The sequence below is a fragment of the Prinia subflava genome, chromosome 1 (assembly GCF_021018805.1).
Source record: "Prinia subflava isolate CZ2003 ecotype Zambia chromosome 1, Cam_Psub_1.2, whole genome shotgun sequence".
Classification (NCBI taxonomy): domain Eukaryota; kingdom Metazoa; phylum Chordata; class Aves; order Passeriformes; family Cisticolidae; genus Prinia; species Prinia subflava.
The window spans coordinates 108980136-108997025 of NC_086247.1; the positions used below are offsets into that span (position 1 = coordinate 108980136).

At 35.0% G+C, this 16890-nt stretch overlaps 1 protein-coding gene across 4 annotated transcripts in view; it reads right to left on the bottom strand.

Annotated features, from left to right (window-relative positions):
• The window catches only part of ULK4 (unc-51 like kinase 4), a 218633-nt gene that overhangs the window by 164291 nt on the left and 37452 nt on the right, over window positions 1–16890 (bottom strand). For 3 of the 4 annotated variants that reach the window (XM_063407199.1, XM_063407208.1, XM_063407190.1), the window contains exons 19-20: window positions 13087–13170; window positions 5119–5280 (exon numbers count right to left, since the gene is read on the bottom strand). In XM_063407199.1, the coding sequence (XP_063263269.1) occupies window positions 5119–5280; window positions 13087–13170 (246 nt within the window). The remainder of the gene's footprint in view (window positions 1–5118; window positions 5281–13086; window positions 13171–16890) is intronic. The other variant, XM_063407217.1, reaches the window with a different exon arrangement.

Sequence of the window (16890 nt, forward strand, 5' to 3'; positions counted from 1 at the left end):
ACACAGGTCTCTGAAAGACACTATTCAATACCAATTACTTTAAAAAAATAAAAAAAGAAACCAAATACCTAAAAATACTGTGTTGAGCTTTCCCAAATTAGTTTCAATTTAAATGGCTTACGTTTTATTACTCCTCTTCCAGCAGAAGTAGTTCTCTTGGAAACAAAATTTTGTTGGTTTTTTTTTTTTTAATTAAAAAACTTTCAGGATACTGGAAAGAAAATATTCTTCCTGCTGCTGAGCTTGTCAGAATATCACTTTGACATTTTACAGATTTTTTTCCTGAGTCTAGCAAAATGATAAAAAGACACAGCTTTCCTACAGGTAAAATCTGTGATATTTACCTGGGGCATGTTGGACTCCAAAGTGAGAAAAAAAGTACTGAGACACAGTTCCTGTTTGCCACTTCTGACAGGCAGGACAAAGTAAAGTGTCATTTCTTGATTTCAGAGACCAAAGACAGAGAATCTTCTTGATATATTTTTATTATTGATTAAAGCAATCATAAGTAAAATTCCATAGTCCCTAACTGCTGATACACTGGAGACGGACAGCTAACTCTAAGTAAAGATATGATAGATTTATTTCTTAACAGAAACGTATTTTTACATTCTAATATAGATGTCAGTTAAGAATAAATTCTTCAGGATACATTCAAACATGGCAAGAATGACTGCATAATAAAACGAAATAGGACACTGATGTCAATTTATGTGGTCATGCAGGATAAAAATGTCTCCATATCTGTGGCAACAATTTAATGAATGTAGAAATTATACAGTACACTATATCTGGAGACTACATCAGTATTTTATTTTTTTTTAATTAGCATACCACTAAAATCTTCATAAACTTTAGCTGGGAAAAGATCTTCCTGCACTAGATTTCAATATCAATTGATTGTTATTAGACGAAGTTAAGATTATATATCTAAATGCCACTGCAGTATTAATACATAACCATGATTTATATCAGGCATTGAGTAATAAGTTTATCTACTTCTTACTTTAGTGTTTCACTACAAAGCAGCAAAAGGCTTAAGGTACCAGCTTAGCGAATCCTACTTTAGAAGGTCTCTTCTTCAATCCACTTCATATCAAAGTATTAAACCTCAGTCTTCTGATAAAGGAAACCATCCCCAAAATAGTGGAGGTGAAAATCCAGGAACCCATTCAGACCCCAAGAACACTTGTGTGAAATGATCTGTCTGAAAAAAGGTGATGGATTCAGCTACATGGATAGCAACCATTTCCATGAAGACCAGAAAAACTAGAAGAAAGCGAGGATATAGAACAGTGAACGTGTCTTACTCTTGCAGTTCTCCTCACAGCTGGTTTTTCAAAGCTCTCCAATATGTGAATTTGGAACAAGCCCTACCTCCAGCATGAGACAAACTTCAGCAAGTATACAAGAGAAAAGTATGATCTCCAGTAAGCCTATTGCCTTCACAGGAAACAAACATTAGTTGGGAGCAGTTATGGTTTTGTTTCCATTGTGCATATGTACATTTATACCACAGATATGCACAAAATGTTGAAGAAATTTTTGCCTTAGCAGATCTCACTGTGCACATTCAACTTGGTCTTAAAATGCTGGCTTCAACACCCAAGCACACATTGCTAAGCAACTTGGAGTGAGAAAAGGTAACAGAACAATTTAAAAAACAAAAAAATCTTTCTTACCTAGACTGTCAACTGCAATTGAAATGATTTCCCACAAATCAGCTGAGTTTCTCTACAAAATTCTGGTAAGTTTCTCATGACCTCCTAAAACACACAGCTTCATCCCAACAGATGTCATCAGTAATAAGGCTTCTAGAGTAGCTTCTGAGGACTAATAAGTTTTGTAATACAAAGATTTCAAACACAAGAAAAAGAACCAGGAAGTAAGAGCTTGACAAAACCAATGTCACTCCAAGTCCCAGTGCCAACCCATGAGTGTCAGATGATTCAACTTTGAAGTGAAACATAAATATTGCAGTAAAATACACTGCACTTAACAGGCCTGACTGAACAAGAAGCCCACAAAGATCAGGCTGCTGTTTCACACCTACAGGAACAAGAGGCAAAGGAACTGAGGAACTTTCAATCTGTGATACTTTCAGTCTACTCACTTGGAAGAGAACACACAAACACCAGCACTGTTCAACTGACTGAGCAATTAATAAAGCCTCATTGACTAGTGCATAGTGGTAGCTATCAATGGACACAAAAAGAAAAAAAAGGAAAAAAATACGGAGCAAACTAGGATACAACAAGCCCTTCACGTTTTAGCTTCCTCTTATACATTTTTTGTTACCCTCTAGTTTTTCCTGCAGGAAAATTTTCTTCTCATCAGTAGTGCTTAAAAGAGGCTAGATACCCATATCATAAACACTACGACAAAGAAAAAGCTTCTTCGTGGTTCACCTGAACCTTACAGCCTTGGGAGGATCCAGTGACACGGGCCCTCAAAAGAAGGACAAACAACATCCCACTCTTCTCATAGTCTGTTAACACTCATCCAAGGGCAAAGGTAGCAAACCATATGGCATTGATGACAGTAACCTCTGAGCCCACTGCTACAAAAAGCTATAGTGAATCTCCATTGATAACAAGCTTATTCTTGACGATCAGATGTGTCTGCATATTATTGAGCATAAAAAAAAGCTTGGCCCACCTCAAACGTACTATATTGTCCAAGAAGAAATTGGATTTTCAGAAGGGAAAAAAAAAAAAGCCCATTGGTAATTCCTGTGGTGATCTTTTTTAGTTCAGTGCCTGAACACAATTGAGACAGGTTCTTCAGGATATGCTGCTTATTGCAGTACCCAAGACAGGCATAACTGGCCAACTAGCCCCTACAAATGGAGCAGGCCCTAGAAGTGTGCTGTACGATTCACGGGAACGGTAAATGATGAAGCAAAGCTCTCCAAGCAGATAGCAGAGAAATAAGCGGGAACTTTCAGCATTAGTCAAAAGAGATAAAAATAAGATACTATGACCGAGTAGCAAACAAATAACTACTGCCCAGTCTAATGACTGACAAGAATAGAAATATGATCTAAAACAACCCTTACAGCAAAAGTAGTGATAGGAGAGAGGATCGAGCAGGCTACTTTGAAAACTCAGTAAGTAAAGGAAATCATGACCCTTACCTCCAGTCTTTTCCCATACATGCAGTTGCGATCCAAGCATAAAACTCACAGATCAAATGGGTGAAGTCTCAAAAAGACTCTTTCTAGCAAAGCAGCCTAAAAACCAGACTCACACATATATACTTCAAATATTTAGAGACAGACTACTCTCTACCCATAAAAGTTCTAAGACTGTTTTTGCCAAGAATTTCACATGCTGCAGTGAAGGTTTTTATAACACTTATTTTACTAAATAGGTTTCCTGTTCTAAAATGTCAAGACTTTTTCCCAATATTTGGGCAGTTTATATTGCAAGCAAGACTGCCACAAATACACACTGCCTTGGTTTGGAAAGACAGGTATCTGTCAGGAAAAACTGGAGTTTCCCTTGGAATGGAGAATGCAAAACCCCCTCCCTATAAATTATTACAATTTTGCAATTAGGCGCTTTCAGGCAAAAATATGGGAACAGGAATAACAGTTCTTTACTAGGAATATTAAAAATACAAATGCTGTAGTACAAAAAAATCAAACAAGCAAAAGTCCTAGAAAACCCTGACAGAGTCAGAGATATGACCTGAAACCCTGCTGTCAGGGTGTTGAAAGCAGTCCAAATAGGTGGACTGTTCTTATATTCTGTGGAGTAGAGATGATCCTGTAGAAAGAAAAAGGGTCCAGTGCTAGCGACATGGGTCTGGTTCTTCCTCCAAGAATGCAGTGGAAAACAGGCTGCTTGTTGTTCCTACATTTCAGTTTTGGTAGAAACGGTTGGCTCCCCCCTCACCGGGTGGAGCATCTCACAATGGGATGATGTAATGTGTCACTCACTGGTGAGCCTTAATGGCCCATTAACAGAAGATATCCCCCCTGGAGGGTGGACAGTGGTGGAAGAGATAAGAAACACTGCCCACCCGGTTTTAACAGCTGGCCTATTATCAGAAGGCATCTGCCCCTCTCCCCCCTGGAATTACAAGAGATTAAAAAAAAAAACGAAAACATGTCCCCAGCTGGTTTCAACAGGTGAAACAGAATATACATTTTTTTGGTTACATAACCCAAGATATACACTAGGGTAAAAAAAAATCAATAAATATATTTTAAAAATTATAAATCTATTGTACCATTTACCTCTGCAGCCATACATGAAATAAATTTTATTTCTCTCTCTTTTGTTACCTTTATGCTAGATGTGTCTATGTGCATACTGCTGCAGCAGTGACACTGCCATTTTCCCTTTGGAAAACAAGAACTCCACCCAACCTGGGCGTGAACACTGCCAGGGAATGGGGCAGCCGCAACTTTTCTGGGGAACCTCTGCCAGTGCCTCACCACCCTCACAATAAAGAATTTTTTCCCAATATATAATCTAAACCTATTTTCTTTTAGTTTGAATCCACTCCCCCATGTCCTGTCACTACACACTCTTGTAAAAAGCCCAAGAGATATGGTTAAACTCACAGTGCTGCTAAGTATTTTCTACCTCATAAATCCTTTTGTTCCAAACCTTTTGCTTGCATGTCATCACTCTGTTTGTCTTGTTCTCATTCTATATTGCCTTAAAAATTCAGGGCAAAGTCTAGGCCCTGAAAATTTTATAAAAAGAAAAGTGATCAATTCAACTAAGTCTTCTAAACAAGACTTTGATAAAGAGAATAAACAATTCTCATTTGAAACATGATATAAAAAGAGAAATTTCAATTTTGCAAGAATTTAATTAACAGATTCTTCGAAAGGTTAAATTTTTTAAACATAATTCATTATTACCAGGATAAGGAAATACATGTTCTGGAAAAAGATTAATCACAAGAACTATTCATAAGCACCGAACAATAATAAATGCATTTTTCAACTTTAGAAATTTTTCAAATGTATTTTAACGTAGTCTGAAATACAAAAAGCACAAACATACAGCCAACATGCTCAAATATATTTCAGTTCCAATTCAGAAGGTTTTTCAGACTAAACACCAAAGCATTACACTACCACAAAAGGCAATTCCTTACCGAAATGGGAGTTATCTTCAAACAATCTCCTGTAGAATGTTTGAAAAGGTACCACAAGACAGGTCCAATTTCACCTGTAATAAATCCTTGTGCATGGCATGAGTGAGTAGTACAAACATTTTCAATTATCTTTGCTGCTATATGATTCACTACCCGCTCTTCCTACAGGAAGGAGAGGAAAGAAAACACATTTGCAAGTGTTTCTAATTTCTTTTTAAATTACTGCCTATGTCCACATTTTATTCAATATATATTTTCGGTGGGGTTTTTAAATTATTTTTGATATTGCAAAAGTAAGTCTTCAAGAAACCTTACATGATGACAAAGTTATGTTCACAAATCCTGCTTCCCCCCCACTTTATTTTCTACTGCAAAGACAATTTAATACAAGTATAATTTAATACGAAACCTTTCATCTCCAAATAATCCCCCTAAATTCACTCATTATAAATTAAAAACTTTTGGTATGTTAGAAGTGTCCAATGATCAGTGCTTTATAAATGCATGAATTTGTGTCAACACTCATCTTCAGACCATGCTCTGAATAGCACAATTACGAGATATTCAGTTACATTAGAAAAAAAATTACATTAAACCCTCTTTATTCACAACAGTCAACAAATCCTGGGATAAAGGCAAAGACTTGCAAAATAATTAGTTCCATAACTCCCTTCTTTTCTCTTGAAGCAGACAATCCTGACCAATATTTAAGATAAATTATTAGGTCCCATTTAGTACAAGAACTCCCAAATTTCCATATGAGATTCTGAATCCTTCATACTTTTAGTATTAACCAACTAATTTTCACTTAAAATCAGCCTTTAACAGAACTGGAAGATACATTGGTGTTATTTCAGCTCTGCATTGCCTCACCTCATCTCAGTCTTGAACTACAAGAAAAGTGAAGTCTTTCAACAGTGTCTTAAATAGCATCTTGAATTCAGCAAGAATAAATTTTAATAGAATTTCTGTAATTCAATTTGTCCTTATAGTCTGGCTTCACAACTAAATCACCATAATATCTAATTGATTTCTTTCTTAAACTGATCTCTATTTATCCTACTAAGCTTTGAATTTCTGATAGTTATCTTTACAATCAGAGCCACCAATTGTGAGCAATGATAATGAAACATTTCAGAAAGTAGTACAAAAGCCTTGCAGAAGGAGACTTATACTTCATTAAAAGTTCATTTAATGAACTTATAGTTCATTAAAAATATATTCAAATCCACTTTTCCTTCTACTGACTTAGTAGATCTAAAATATAGATTTTACATGTAGAAATATTTGGAAACTCTAGTAAAATGCTGCCAAAAAAAAAAGGCTGCATTCATAATTTTTATGATAATCCTTCCTGTTCTTCCAAAAAACTGTAGAGCTCTACTCGAAATATTTAACAGAAATACCAAAGTCAAGTTCTATCTAAAGTGGTTACACTCTTATATAAAAACTGCACTGAATTCTGTGGTCTTCCTATTTGCAGACATAAAACCAAAGAGAATTTAGGCTTCTCTCTTTTTACAGTTTTGATTACTGCAAAATATTGCATTATTTTGACCTATTAAAGACCTAAATATGCAGATATTCATACAGGTTTACTAAAATTAAAATTCTCAAAATATTTTATAGATAATGTTCAGTTTAAATCTTTTTTTCTGTGAATGATACTTCTGCATTTCAGTCTTTTTTGGGGGGTACAGTTAGGTGAAAAACACATGCATTTATCAAATTGACTAAATTGATGCATTTAACAATCAAATCTGTAACTGAAACATAATTGTCAAATTAAGTCTCTCTTATATATGAAGTGATTATTAAGACTGCCAATTGGGACTCCACTCTTAATTTAAGCAGGCACAAACACTCAGTAAATGAACTATAATCCCATAAATTAATCATAATCAAAGCAATATATAGTGGATAATGGCTATTATTAATGTTAACAAATTTCCAGATGCAATTACAGCTTTTCTCTGCAAAAATTGGTCCTGAAGATGTGCTTTATTTCCTTTCAGCCACTGACAGGATGAGTTATGCCCTGTTCCAGATTATCCTGCTACTTTGACTAGAAAATGAATCATCACTGTGCTCTAAAAGCTCAATGATGCTGCCAAAGTAATTCTATTTGCTGCCCCCTGAGACCTTCCAGCTCCTCTCATATCTGCTCCTGGACACTATCTAAGCAACAAGACTTTTACCACCTTCTGCTTAATTAGCAGTCTGCAAGGGAAGCTTGATCTAAACTAACATTTGGTCTCTTAACTAAAGGAGTCATCCAGTGATGTTACCAGGACATAAGCTATTTTAGTGAATAAAAATAGATCTTGAAGATATGAATAAAGCAGTTCCATATATCAGTAACCCTCTGTCCACATCATGAGCTCCATGAAATCTAAGACTATGAATGGAACTGTATAAAAAAAGAAGCACACACGTTATTTTAAATGGTTTACATTTCAACTAGTTTTATAACGCACACTTAATGCTCCTAATTTTCAGTTATGTTGAACACTTGCAGATATATCTGTTTCCAGTGAAGTCAGGGATGCTTAATGAAAAAGAGCCCTGAGTGAAAATGCAGATACCAGAAGAATAAAAAGTTGCAAATTACTGAAAGGAAACTCCTGTTAATCAAGTCTTTCCATTTTAATTGGGTGGAAGGGCAAATCAACATCATAAAAAAATCTACTTCCATTTTTTTTTGAAATAACTGAATCTTCTAGATATTTTCCCTGACTGTTATAAATTTAACAGTGCAGCAAAAAATTTTGGAGCCACTGAAGTTACAGTCACTATGTTTACTAACATACTACCAAAAAATAGCATAACTTTTTTTTATTAGAAGTCAGGATAAAATATTTTATGATCCTCTTAAAGTACATTTACTGATGAAACTAAGTAGTGAGGAGCTGTTGATTCCACTGAAGGTAGAGAGGCCCTGGAAAGAGACCTCAACAAATTAAGAGCTCTGGGCAGTCGCCAACTATATGAAGTTTAAGAAGGGCAAGAACCAGATTTTGCACCTGGATTGGGACCACCCTGGTTGTACAGAGAGACTGGGGAACAAAAGGCTGGAGAGCAGCCCTGTGTGAAAGACCTGGGGGTCCCTGTTTGATGATGAGTTTAGTATGAGTCAGCAGTGCTCTGGCAGCCAGGAGGGCCAACCTGGGGTGCATTGGGGACAGCATCACCAGCTGGGCAAGGGAGGGGATTGTCCTACTCTGCTCTGCACTGAGGTGGCCTCACCTTGAGTGTTGGGGGCAGGTTTAGGGAAAACAATACAAAAAATACATTCAGCTGTCAGAGAGCATCCTAAGCAGGGCAATGAAGATAGTGAAGGGCCATGAGGAGGAGCCATATGAAGAGCATCTGAGGTTGCTTGGTCTGTTCAGCCTAGAGAAGAAGAGACTGGGGGAGATCTCATTGCAGTTATAACTTATAACTCCTTCCTGAGGGGAAGTGGAGCGGCAGACACTGATCTCTTCTCTGTAGCGATGAGTGATACAAACTGCATGAAGCTGCGTCAGGAAAGGTTAAGGTTGGACATCAGGAAAAAGTCTTTCACCCCGATAGTGGTCAAGCAGTGGAACAGGGAACATGTCCAGGAAGGCGGTCTCAGCACTGAGTTTAACAGAGTTCAAGAAGAGCTTGGACAACACCTCAGGCACATGGTGCAACTCTTGAGACACCCTGTCCAGGACAGAAGGAGGACTCTGTGGGTCCCCTCCAACTTGGACATTCTAAGATCCTATACTACATGTAGATATATACACTTGAGTCACAGCACAATACTGATAAAGAAACATTAAAAGCTGAAGGGTTTAGGAAGTAACATAATTCTTCTAAATCAACTTCTAAAGACACTTCTTCCTTTAATCTATGAAGACAGAATCAAAAAACCTACAAATATAACCTAATGAAGTAAACCTGTATCATCCAAAGCATTCATAAGTCTAAGAATTAAATCTTAGTTTGGCAATAATTTGCAACATAAAGCCTTCAGAGAGAAGAGTAAACATGTAGAAAAAACTTTTAAATATTTTCATGATTTTTTTGTTTAAATTCTGGCAGTAAACTGGAGAATTTATATCTAAAAATGAAATGAAAGTGATAATGTATATGATTCAGATAATTACTCTTATCCTATAGGCAGTACTACCAGTAAAAAAATTGATGTCTAAAGAAAAAATAAAAATGAGAATATATATGATGCAAACTGACCCTGTGATACTATAGTCTATACTGTACTTTCTGAGAAAACAGTTGTGATTTTACTCTCCTCTCCTCAAAATTCTCCTTTCTCCTTCAAATTCACTATCAAGGAACAGTTCTGGCTAAGAATATACATTATAAAACATACAGCCTTGTATTATATATTGGCAATTATTTTTTAAAGATTTCTTTTATTAATAAAATTTCTCATTTGTTCAGAACCAAATCCCTCAGACTTGTACCTTGCTCCTCATAGAGGAAGAAGTCCATATGGAAGAGGGAAATGTGCACTATAAAGCTTTCTGACAAGATGTCATTTATTAAAAATCTTGCTTACACAGTACCTTGCACATCCAAGACTCAGAAAATTATCCTTCATAAACTCATTTGCTATTTCTGACTCAAATATATTCTCCATGTGCAACTCATTCGAGAGGGTTATGCATTTTTTAAAAGCCAGATACAGTTACTATGTATATGTTCATTTATCCATGCAAGTGTGTTGCCGGTATGTACTTTTTGATATTCTATGAAGTTATTACTAAAATTGCATGTAACTGTGTATTTTATATTTACATGCCATTTGTAAGCAGAAATGGACAGACAGCAAGTTTCTGAACGATTTTTCCATTGTTCCATTCTCAGGAAGACTAAAAAGGAGGCTTGCACAGTTTCTGACTTCGCTATCTAGTTTCAGTGAGAGACCTCATCCAAGCATCCAGGTCAAATCAGAGAAGAAAAATTATAAAAAATTATAAAACACATCAAAATGTGGTTTGGATATCAATCTTAGAACTGATAATCTTTCCTACATCATGGATATAGGAAAGATTATCAGTTCTAAGAGTAGGGAGGTTCTGAAGGAAGGGAGGGGCAAATGAAAATAAAATCGGGGAAACAAAAAGGTGAAAGGATTGACTGAATAGAAGCAAATGTAAAACAGAAACTAAAGCCAAGATTTCACTTTGGGTAGGTTGAACCTTAAATACAATAAAGAAAAATATATATGCAGAATCAATGACAAGATTCCAATCAGACATAGGATGATCAGTTCAGGGTCAAGTATAAGGGGAACTTCAGCAAAGCAATTTTGAATAAATGAAGAAAAATGCATAAAAGGGAAATGGTTGTCACATTAGCATTAGGTACTCAATATTAAATAAGAATATCCTTTCTGAAACAGAAACTATTTTCCATGACTGGATAACATGGGAACTCTAGCAACTATACACTTCAGCAGTAGAAATCAGGATTCTCCTGTCTTGCACTTCCTATCATTGCACACAAACATTTACAAGTTGAACTTAAACAAATACAGATGCCTGGAACAGGCATCTTGTTTCACTGTCGGAAATAGTTGTTGGAAGAGATTAGCAAATATCAGAATGTTTACAACATGCATTCTTATAGATCACAGTATTGTATGTAGACTAAAGACTATTTACTTATTTATGAGTGTACCAATTCACTTATTTTGACACATAACTGAATCCAACTGTTCTTTGCCTGAGTTGAAAATCAGCTTCTATCTCAAGTTAACAACACTGAAACACAGGAAATCTGAACTTGTGTTCCCCTACTGATAAAAGACTTTCCCAATCTTCTACTTCCATCACCCTAAAACTCCTTTTACTGACCCATACACTTTTTTGTCACTGTTAGATTTTCAGGCACAGAAGGTGTGTGGAAATGACACTATCTGTATTTTCTGAACATTTTGTTCCTTTATAGGCAAATAAAAGGGACACGCACATATTTCAAACCTCTTCCTGTTCTACTGTTCTGTTTCAGAGGGCAACTCTGCTTTGATAATGATAAATCTTACAAAACTTCAGAAGTCCAAGAACATTTCAGAGTAGTTAATAATAAAACTTACTAACAGTGAAGTTAGCTTACAAAACTCAAAACAATATAAACCATAGTACTGAATGACATGAACTGGTTTTATTTTCTTGAATTTTTATTAAATACATTAAATACAGCTTCTTAACTGGCAATAAAAACTAGAAGTGAGTATTTCTAATGCATCTACAATGCACTGTCGTAGATCAGACCTTATTACAAAAAGTTAGTTTGCCATTTTCATAAATGCTGAGATAGTAAGTCCATAATAACTTCAGAAAATGTCCTGATGTAAAATTTACTTAACTCACAACTGAGCTTAGAACAGTTACAATTAATTCATTGTGTAATTATGTATAATTTTTAAAATTATTAATGTAAGAATGCAAAGCTTACTTACTTGTAGTAAAGAAAAGCTGGTGACAAACGTTTTCAGAGCTGCATAGCCACAGGACAAGAGGCAATAGCCAGAAGTGAAAACTCCAATCACAAACAAGTAAAAACTTTATCCTATGAAGGAGGTGCAGGCATTGCTCAGGTAGATTGTGGGACCATAGCTTTTAGAGATATTCAAGACTTAAACAGACATGTCCCTGAGCAACCTGATCTATTTAAACCTACTGTGAACAGGAGGTTGGATTAGATGACCTCTAGAGGTCCATTCCATCCTTAAGTCTTGTACAGTTTTACAGCTTCAGACATGATTTAAATATATATATCTACATTACAAATTACCATCATCACAAACAGAAAGTGTACAAGTGCACAGATGTAGTTGGCTAGCCTAGATATAATTTTAAATTTATGCTTAATTAAATTCAATTTGCATGGCAAATGTACTTCTATTTCGTGTCACTTTACAAGAAAAAAATATATCAAGATAAATTATTAAGAAGAATTTGACATGTTTCAGGACTAAGAAGTGATTTTATTTTACAGGAATAAATTAGTGTCTTATGGATGTCTTGATTTAGTTTCTGCACACTGTATATTCAGAAACAGCAAATCTTCCATTACTAAATTTATAATTAAATAGCATCTCACTACTGTGCCTTAGAGTGACATCTTACTCTAATTATGAGCTGGAAATTGTCCACAATACAAACTCAGTTCTGTGTTCTTGGTCACGTGAAGGTTTGAAGATAGCAAAATCCATCTAGGCTCTTCCTTTATTAATCACAATCTGCAGGCAATAAAGACCTCAAAAAGGAAGGAAAAAAGGTATTTCCTCTTGCTTTCCACCTTCTAGCAACCTCTGACATGTTTTCTGCCTTGAGCTTTGCCTTGGGCAAAAATAAAGTGGTCTCATACAAACAGTGAATGTAAACCCTCCACTCAATTCTTTTTCATTTTACAAATGGACTATATGCATATTTTTCTTCCTTTCTTCTAGCACAGCTAAACCATCACCAAAACTAATGAAGAACACAGTATAGTACATGTATGAGAATAAATCTAATTGCTACTCTTTTGCCTCATAAGAATGCTGACAAGTCAGTAGGATAAAAATGCAGTTTTAAAAAACTGTGTATACCATCCACTTCAAAAAAGAAACTTAAATCTTGCTCTAAGATTTACAAAGATGTATGAAAATCAAATTGCAGGAGGACAGCACAACTGCCAGAACATTTCTCAAAAGATGCCTACATCATTAATAGATTTCACATTTACTAACAATAATTTATATTTACTATCCCATTTCCCCCAACACAAGCAGCAATACATAAATGTTGAATGTAAAGAGAACAACACTGCATTAATCTCCTGCTTAGGTCATGGTCTGATGATTATTTAAATTCAAGAGCAATGCCTGGTTGACAAGGTATTGCAATGCTGCAGGCTACAATCCTCACACAATGCCTAAAGGGTTATTACTGAGGAGAAATTCTGCTGAGGACCATGAAAGAGCCTTACCCCTTCCCGAAGACACCTCATTAGCACAGTGTAAGCAGCTGAGGGAACAGCCCAGCATTCCCTGGAGTGCTCCCCTTTTTCCTCCTGAAATGAAGCCAACGGCACAACTGATTAAATCAAAAAATCACAACAATCTCAGTCACATAAAAAATGGGTAGCATGTTCTTAATAGGGTTCATATTATACACATTTCAAATGAACATATGCAATTAAATATATTAAATTTCAGGACATTATTACTATTTAATGTTATTTCATGTGCAGCACAGAGATTGATATTTTACTGGCTTATTTAAGTCATCTCCAAAATCCATAACAGACTTTGTCCCAGTATTTCTGCATTTCATCAATTCATTCTAACTCACACAGACACAAAAAAGTGTCTGTTCTTTCATTCCTCTCAACCATTTTGAGTACTTCAAAGAGACAACTGACTATTAAGAGTAGAAATGCTTTTCTTGAAATGTGATTTAATTACACCAAACAAACAAAATTAGGTTTTTTGTTAGGTAAAAATTTAAAAAGTAAACTTTCTTTTGAAAAAAATGCTCAAAGTCATACAAAGATATACCAAGTGTTTAAGAAAATTTACTGTACGGTATAGCCTTCAGTACATATGAACACTGATTCAAGATCTTATTGTATATTTCCTTGAAACCACCCTGTTAGAGAGGCTCATTCACTACTAGTTGAATAAGGGCTTAATTCTTCCATTAGAATTGAACTTCACTTCCCCCTGTCCTTGCAATGGCTTATTGTAAAATTTTATGTTTAAAAGGGGACACTTGGGTATCACTGATATTTAACTGCAACAACTCCCATATCCAGGCTAGTAACACAGAACTATTAGCAAGTGGAAAAAAGACAGCCTCTTTTGGGAAAGAAAGTGAGAAATAATAGGCATTGGATGGTGTGAAGACAGGGCATGAAATTCTGAGAAACTTGTTTTAGTATGTAGATGAAGTATGATAAACAGTAATTTCTTCAGAAATTACATATTCTTGAATTCTACTAATTATATTCTCAAATTATTTTTAGCATTCTAATGAACTGGTTTTAATAAAAGGGAGGGTTAATGATGCAGAAACAAATGACACTTTCTAAATTTGCTGATTTCTGCATGGCTTACAGTAATTCAACATATACAATATGATCATTTCAGTAATTTAATTAAAGCATGGCACATTAGCATGGAAGACTATTACTGAATTGTCTAGTTAAATTAATTTTCCTTCTTTATTGAAAACAAAATTTCATTTGCCACATATATTAATAATGAGCCTGTTAAACATCCCCTTTGTAAACTTTTTTCTGTTGACTTTGTATTAGGATGTATGGGACAATATTAACAGTAATAACAACAGTGGCTTGACATCCAACAGACACATCAGATCCACTTCATTCCACCTCCTCCATCTTATCTGAATAAGAACATGCTGACAAGTAAACATTTGCCTTCCAAGCCATCGTGTGTGTGTGTTTAAGAAAACACAGCCCAAGTTTCAAGAAAGTAAAGGTAGGCTACTTTCAAACAGGTAGAAGTGTAATCTTTTCTATCTGGAAGAGGCAGGACAAGACTAGGAGTCAAAACAGAGTTAGAATGACAATCTATGGCAGAACTAGCATGGGTCTGTTTCTCATTTCATTCACCTAATTTAACCAGAAATTCTTCCAAGTTCTTTTGTAACCATACATATTAAATGTGATATGATAAATAAACAAAAAGCCTTAAGAAATTGTGCAATCCTAAACCATTAACAGTTCTTTCATTTTTCAAACTGATTAAAGCCTTTCTGCAAGGTTTAATCTCTATTTAGAAATTTTAAAAGGCCAAAAGGGTATGAAACTTAGTACCATTCTTAATTACCTAAACATAACATACAGCATTTGGCACTTAATAAACTTAAATATATCACCAAACACTGGGGAAAGTTCCTACATTTGGTCACAACCCATGTTGATTTTCATTAAACTTTAAGTTCTGCACCCTAATAACACAAACAACATAAAATGGATAAAAATATTACACAGAACTTGAAAGTTTTTCCCCAAAGCAATCCACTCAAGAGTATGAGAACATGCTCCCTGGAGTCTGCTCATGCTACTTGTGAATTGCGCTTGGCTTCTGTTTGGAATAAAAATGCAGTGATGGAGTGTAAGATCTTACTTATGCGATCTCATAAGCAAGTACACATACAACATCAGAGTTTAGGATTGCACAGCACCATTACGATTACCTGGACATTTTCTATTTTTTCTAAGCCATAGAAGTGCAAACAGTCATCTTGCATTTTACCTCATTAATCATCCTGCACCTAAACAGCTGAACTTGATTTTAAGTATTTGATAATCTACGATTTACCAAATGTTCATATGACAAAGAAAATCTTTACCATTATTTAATATTAAAATTGTGGCTGGACCTGGAAGCACTTCACAAAACCCCAGAAGGAATAAATAAAATCAGCCATGCCCTCAAAAACTTAAGAGTTCAAATGAAAATATTTAGCAGCTTGATAAAACAATCAAATAGGCCAAAGAAAGCACAATATGAAAAGAAACAAAAAAGCAAGTGTATAGTCTTTAATGAATTAGATGAAGTTATGATTTATTTTTCTTTATTGGTCAAGTCATAAGGCTCTGCTGCTTAAAGATATAGGCTGGCAATAACCTTTCTGGTTTCTTTTATTATATTATCCCTGACTTACTGTATGATCTTGGCAGGGTCATTCAGCACTACTGTTCTCTAGTTTAATGAGAACCAAAATGTCTACAACACTACAATATCCTGATGTTAAATACATAAAAAATAGAAAAACAAAAAGCGCTTTTCTTAAAAATATTGGTTAGTATTACCAAGCATAAAAATCACACTGATGTTTTTGAAACCAACCTTGAAACCTGACAGAATTGCCACTCATATGCAAGTTGCAATGCTTCAAACATTGTGAAATTCATACACAGAATGAAAAATTTGTGCAAACCATTTTGGTGTTATACAATCAGCATTAACAATTGTTTCAGCTATTGGAGTTTAATTTCAAAATAAAATCAAGCCATGTAAAAAATTCCTGTCAAAAAAATTTTCAAGTTGGAGTATTAAGTTTATTTGTTTGATGATAGCAGGTACAAATCTTTTCTCCTGAGGAAACCGAGCAAGTATTAAAACATATAAACATGACTGCGGATGCATTTTTCAGAACATACTTTGTCATTACAAGTTCTGTGAGCATGTATTTGTCAAATACTTCAGCAACTGTTGAACAAAAACAGGACAATGCTTGTTATTCTACAAAAACCAAGGCAACCACTACATCTTGTAGAACATACAAAAGAGCTAGAGGATAATGAAAATAAAACCTGGAAATCCAGCACAAAGTCTTAGCTAAAGCAAAGTACTGAGTCATTTGACACTTCTGCTCCATTACCAAGTAACTTGTTAACTCAACGTGTCAGCATTCAGAGCTATTCGATGATGCAGATGATACAAAGGCTTCAGAGAAGCCAAGGTTAGACTTTTTTCTGCTTGAAGACACCTCTGTTTTAGTTAAGTAAAAGAGTATTTTTTTTTTTTGAATAAGGAAGAAGAAATGTGAGGGTTTAAAGAAGTTGTAAACTTCAATTCCTAATATTGACAGTATTTCTTTTCTACAAATAACCACTGATTACTTTCAGTGTGAAACTACTATTTCTAGACTAAAGCTTTGAATCAGTTTTAATCAGGAATAAACACAAGTCCATTTGAAATTACTCAGGATCATTCATTTCCTTTTCCACAGTGCTGTGAATCCAACAATACTTCAA